The sequence below is a fragment of the Sorghum bicolor genome, chromosome 1, assembly GCF_000003195.3.
Source record: "Sorghum bicolor cultivar BTx623 chromosome 1, Sorghum_bicolor_NCBIv3, whole genome shotgun sequence".
NCBI classification, from domain to species: Eukaryota; Viridiplantae; Streptophyta; class Magnoliopsida; order Poales; family Poaceae; genus Sorghum; species Sorghum bicolor.
In genome coordinates, this window is record NC_012870.2 from 15299561 (window position 1) to 15305585 (window position 6025).

Below are 6025 nucleotides of genomic sequence, written 5' to 3' on the forward strand. Positions count from 1 at the left end.
TATATGAGTAGACGATCGATACAAACAAAACTAATATGAAAGACTGACATGTGGGACCATACAGAACAGCTTGCATCCACGGAGGTAGACTCATCAGCAAAGGCCGATTTGGCCGCACCGTTGGAGCCTACATGCGGGCATGCAACTGCATGTGCAGATGCAACACATTATAGTAATTTCCATCAAACAAGTTGCTCTACTACTGTTTCATACTCATAAGCATATTAGTGTTGGCTTAAATCTTTCCAGACACCGAATGCGCACCCACAAATTGCATAAAGATCATCACCGCGAACTGAACCTCACACAATCTAGTCTAGCCGTTTTGTGTTGTAGAAATAATGTTGGAGAAAACCTACAAATGCCTCCCGATTTGGAGATCGTTTACATACCAGATTCCACATGAAATTGACATTCTACTCGGATTCACTAAAGCAGTATGACCAATTTGCTCGACAAACATGCATGTACTATCAACTTTGATTGCCAACAACAACATATGCCTCATATTTTTTAATCTCACCATTACAATTTATATTCAGAGCCCTAGGCAATCACTCATCTTGTAGCATCTCAACCATATAAGTATTTTTAATAATATCCTTGATTACCTTGAGTCCTCCCCAACTTAAAACCACTTAACTTATTACTCCCTCTTTTCCCAACTATATAAGTTGATACATAGCTTTTACTATACATCTAGATATAACATACAAAAATATCTAGGTGTACTATAGCAAAAGCCATGTACAAAAAAAAAGCTAGAATGCCTCACAACTTTGAACAGAGAGGGAGTACTTTTTATTCCAAGAGAAAGAATTGTCTTCCAAACTAGATTATTCACCTGGAATGATTTTTCTTTCACCTTCTTATTGTAAGTCTTGACAACTTGAGATTTGTCCTTTTCAGTCCTCTCCAAAGCTCTTAATCGCGTGTCGATGAACTTATCAATATTATCCATCATAAATCGTGATAAACTTAATAGATAAATTATTTTGTTTATCTCACACCCCCGCACCTCATCCTCGATCTCCATCCCCATCCATTCACGTTACCCCCCAACCTCGCAGTAGCACCCCCACCTTGTCGTGCCCTCTGACGATGGCTCTGCTCCGCAATATGCTCCTGTCCCCCTCCCCGGCCCAATGCACCTCTTTCCCCAACTACAACATCGATAAACATGCACTGCAACATAAAAAATATATTTACTACAACAACAAAAAATATCTACTACAATGTAACATCAAACACATATATAGTGCAACATTGAAAAACATGTACTATAACATCAAAAAAGCATATACTGCAACAATAAAAAATTTGTAATGCAACATCAAAAAATTATGCCGCAACTTCAAAAAAATGTATTGCAACATCTCCAATGATCCAAAAAAAATCACATTACAACATTCAAAATCATCTGATGCAACATCTGAAAAAAAAGTATTGCAACATGGTGAGATCTGACCTGAGAGCTCACCGTAACTTTAGGCACCACCGCATTCCTTAGATCCAAAGGAGGAGGAGGATGAAGAGGAGGAAGAGGGCTTTGATCCAGATAGGAGGAGGGCGATCCAGATAGGAGGAGGAGCATGCCTCAAATTTAGATCCCAACGCACCCTACCTCGTCGGAGCCGCCGCCATCGTCCTTGTCTCCGGTGGAGGTGTGGGAGCCGAGTTGAGGGAGAGTGGGGTGCGTGGAGGTTCGTGGACGAGCGAGGGACAGAGGGAGCACAGGCGGGCAGGCGCGCAACGAGCTCTCGTGCACGGGTGCGGTGTCCCTGTCTTGGGGATGGCTTGGAGAGCGGGTAGCAAAGCAGGCGGAGAAGAGCGAGTGCGGGGGAGCATGAAGAGAAGAGCAAGTGTGGGGAGCAAAAGGAGTGTGATTGCGGAAGGAGCACAAGGGAGAACGGACGAGCGGAGAGAGCAAGTGGGGAACCGAGATATGCGTATCTATGTTGGTGGGAAACGGAGTGAGGGAGTGAGCCCGAAGAATGGCTTGGTCGAGTATGTGCGGATCCGTCCGGACGTCCATCATGTATCATTACCGTTTAATTTGGGACGAAATTGGATCACTAGAGACTCAAACAATACAACTACTACTCAAAGCGAGTATCGCGCCTTTGTGGTGGACTTGTTTTTTCTTTTCAGTTGCTCGAAATTTTAAAAGTAAAATTAGCATACATCTTATGTAACTAGTTATCGATTTGGCCATCATATATATATTTCTGACTGTGAGATAAAATTATCACATTGCTAGGAATTTTTAACATAATGAACGAGATGTGCAACAAGAAAAGAAGTGGTCTAAGATAAGAGCGACACAAATGAATCCGGCCTTGACTTTGAAACCATATAAAATGCATGTACGTTTCCGTGTTAACAATATTATTCTTATCAGATCCAGGCGAAATCTCCAAAATCAATCCCAAGTTGGCGTAATATAGGTCATTAATGTTTTCTATTCTATTGATATTGATGTGATCATCATCCGGCTAAGCAGCAGATGAGATGGCCATCTCTAGATGGACAAAATTAATGGTGTGAAGTACGCTTAGCTACTAGCTAGGTTGGTGCATTTGAATGAACCAGCATGGACGCGCTAATTCCTATGATCATGCGAATCTTAACGCATAATTTGTTTCCATTTCATGGCAATGGTGGATGGGTGGTTCCAATCTGTATCCTTTTTTCCTTCAATCCACACGGACAGGGGCGGCTATAAAATGACCACCATCTCCGTCCCTCCCTTTCCTTCCAAAATCTTGCATGTAGTCGCAGCAGCCGCCATGGCTCGCAAGAAGGTGACCCTGCAGTGGATCGCCAACGACGCGACCCGTCGCGCCACCTTCAAGAAGCGGCGCAAGGGCCTGATGAAGAAGGCGAGCGAGCTGGCGACGCTGTGCGACGTGGACGCCTGCGTCGTCGTGTACGGCGAGGGCGAGACCCAGCCGGAGGTGTGGCCCGACGTGGCCAAGGCGGCGCAGGTGCTGGCCCGGTTCAAGGCCATGCCTGAGCTGGACCAGTGCAAAAAAATGATGGACATGGAGGGGTTCCTGACGCAGCGCATCGACAAGCTCAAGGAGCAGCTCCACAAGGCGCAGCGCGAGAACCGGGAGCGCGAGACCACGCTCCTCCTCCACGACGCCATCGTGGGGCGACGCCCGAGCCTCGTCGGCCTCTCCGTCGAGGACATCGCCGGGCTCGGCTGGATGGTGGAGAACCGCCTCGTCGGCGTCAAGGAATCCCTCGAGCGCCACCACCACCAGGTCCAGGCCGCCGGCGGGAAGCAGCCGCAGGGTGGTCACCAGGGCAACGCCGTCGTTCCCCCGCCGACCCTGCAGCTGCAGATGCCGCCTCAGGTGAGCCTGCAGCCGCTGATGCCCTACAACATCGGCGGCGGCCCCGCCGGGCAGACGGACGGTGTGCATCATCAGGCGCCGCCGCACCCGCAGGCCAGCAGCTGGTTGATGGAAGTGGCCAGGGCCGGAGGGGACCTCGGCGCGCTCGTCTACAGCGGCTTCAGTGGTGGGCGCGGGAGCTTCGGAGGCTCCGCCGGCGCCGGCACCAGCACCAGCGCTGTGGCGGCAGACATGCTGCCTCATCTGGGCAATTTTGGCGCCGGATTTGGGTGGTCTGATCCTGCTGGCCCTTCTTCTTTCCCTCCGATGTAAGGAGGCCGACGCGCTCCGCCGTTCGCCACAATCCGCACCATCGCATCCTCTCGTCGTCGTCGTGTCGTCGGGCATGCATGCATGCATATCTATGCTATCGATCGTATCCTGCCGTCGTTCGTGTACCGTCTATATAATACTCCACTCTTATATAGGAGTATGTTTCATTTTTCACTATATATTGTACTTGTCATGCCACATGGATGGTTATATATTAAGAAATTGATTTTTGTGTGGTTGCTCTTTATTAGCTGTACCAATGTTGGACAAATTTTAAAACTACTAGATATATGTTGGTGCATTGTACCGGATGACAATTTTTTGATTTAAACCTTAGTGTTTGGATATGGACGCAAGGACTTCCTTTCAGACGCAGAAATGTGAATCCGGTCTTCGTATCGATCCGACAGGACGCGGACATGAGCGCTGAGTGAAGTTGAGAAAATGGTAATTCTGCTATTATGAAAAATGAGCTTCGCAATTTTACCATCCCGTAAATAAGATTCGCAAATTTGCCATTCTCAAACGATGTACACCCTCAAATATGCCCTAAACAAGATTTTGATGTAAACTTTCTTTTGCCATGTCTTATTTCTCTTCCCGTTTTGCACCTTCTCCTTATCCATTCGTTCACGGTTATTCACGGGAGACAATCACAGGAATTCGAGAGGGGACAACTCCCCCGCCGCGGACGAGACCGAGCCAAGCCGCCGCCCCGTCGATCTGCTCCAGGCCACCGGCGCTGCCTCCTCCGTCCGCACAAGCCACAAGTTCTGCGGCGGCGATGGCGCTCTCCTCCTCCCGGTCGCACCACCTCCTGCGCCTGCTCTTCCGGGGCTTCCACGCCTCCGCGCGGACCCTGGCGCGGGCGGAGCCACACGAGTTCTCCAAGCCCAGCAGGTACCTGGGCAGCTGGGAGCCTGTGGCGGAGCCCCAGGAGGCGTGGGGGCGGCTGGACCGGCTGTGCAAGTGGTACGTGCGCGACGTGCAGCTACGGCGGCAGTACGCCTACGAGGTGCAGCTGATGGAGGCCGAGCGGCAGCGGAAGGCCGAGGCCACCCGCATCGCCAACCAGGAGCGCAAGGCCGCCAAGCTCGCTGCCGCCCAGACGCGCGCCGCCGAGCGCCGCGCGTTCGAGGACTTCCGCCAGACCCTCATAGGCTTCGATCCCTCCTGGCGCGGACGGAGGAGGCAGCGCCGGTGGCCTGGCGCAGATCGACGGGGCGGCGCCGGCGGCTTGGCTCGTGCATTGTCCCCTCCCGAATGCCCGTGACCGTCTGCTGTGAACGAATGGATAAGGAGGAGGGGCAAAACGGAGAGAGAAATAAGATATGACAAAAAAAGAATTTTAAATTAAATCAACATTCTGCCCGGGACATATTTGAGGGTGTGCATCGTTTGAGAATAACAAATTTGCGAATCCATTTGTAGGATGACGAAATTGCGAAGCCCAGTTTTCATAATGGTAGAATTACTATTTTCTCAATGAAGTTGATTAATATCGGACACCTTTATTCCTTGTGACTTTGTGAGATAAGAGCACTCCCAATGCAGAAACCATCATGGTTTCTATAGATATTAATTGAAGTGCCACCTAACCATTTTGATGATGTGGCAAGAGAGTTATTGAAGAGAAAGAGCAAAAATTATAGAATCTGGGTCTAAATTAGAAACCATGTCTACACAAAATCCAAGACATGAAGTGATATGATTGGCTAAGAATTGAGAGAGAATGAATGTGATTGGATAAAAAATATTCTATAGAAACTATCTATTGAGACCATAGTTTCTATATATATTGTCTATAAAAATTAATAAGTATAGAATATAGTTCTAGCATTGGGAGTGCCCTAATAGCTGCCAAGATAAAAAGTAGCAATTATGGAGATTGGGAGGCAGGGCGCCAGTTGTCGTTACGATCCCGTACACCTGTTGTTTGGAATTAAAATTAAGCTGATGAGATGCTGACTGTCCTGACAAGGCTGCCAACCGTCCATGACACGTGAACTCAGGAGAATTAGGGCCTTGTTTAGTTCCCAAAAAATTTTACAAAATTTTTCAGATTTTTCGTCACGTCGAATCTTTAGACACATGCATAAAGTATTAAATATAGACAAAAATAAAAACTAATTACACAGTTTGGTCGAAATTGACGAGACGAATCTTTTGAGCCTAGTTAGTCCATGATTGGACAATATTTGTCAAATACAAACGAAAAAGCTACAGTGTCGATTTTGCAAAATATTTTGGAACTAAACAAGGCCTAGAGGATGTTTGATCGAAGGTGTTAAAATTTAATATGTATTGTAGTATTTCGTTTCATAATTTTTTTGTGTTTTTAGTTTTGTAAA

The 6025-nt window shown here is 47.8% G+C and overlaps 2 protein-coding genes across 2 annotated transcripts; both read left to right on the forward strand.

Annotated features, from left to right (window-relative positions):
* LOC8063009 (agamous-like MADS-box protein AGL80) lies at window positions 2771–3921 on the forward strand. Its single transcript, XM_002464246.2, has one exon. It carries the CDS (start codon window positions 2790–2792, stop codon window positions 3672–3674), a length of 885 nt encoding a protein of 294 aa, XP_002464291.2. The 5' UTR covers window positions 2771–2789; the 3' UTR covers window positions 3675–3921.
* On the forward strand, window positions 4144–5305 carry LOC8064555. Its single transcript, XM_002464247.2, has one exon. It carries the CDS (start codon window positions 4258–4260, stop codon window positions 4945–4947), a length of 690 nt encoding a protein of 229 aa, XP_002464292.2. The 5' UTR covers window positions 4144–4257; the 3' UTR covers window positions 4948–5305.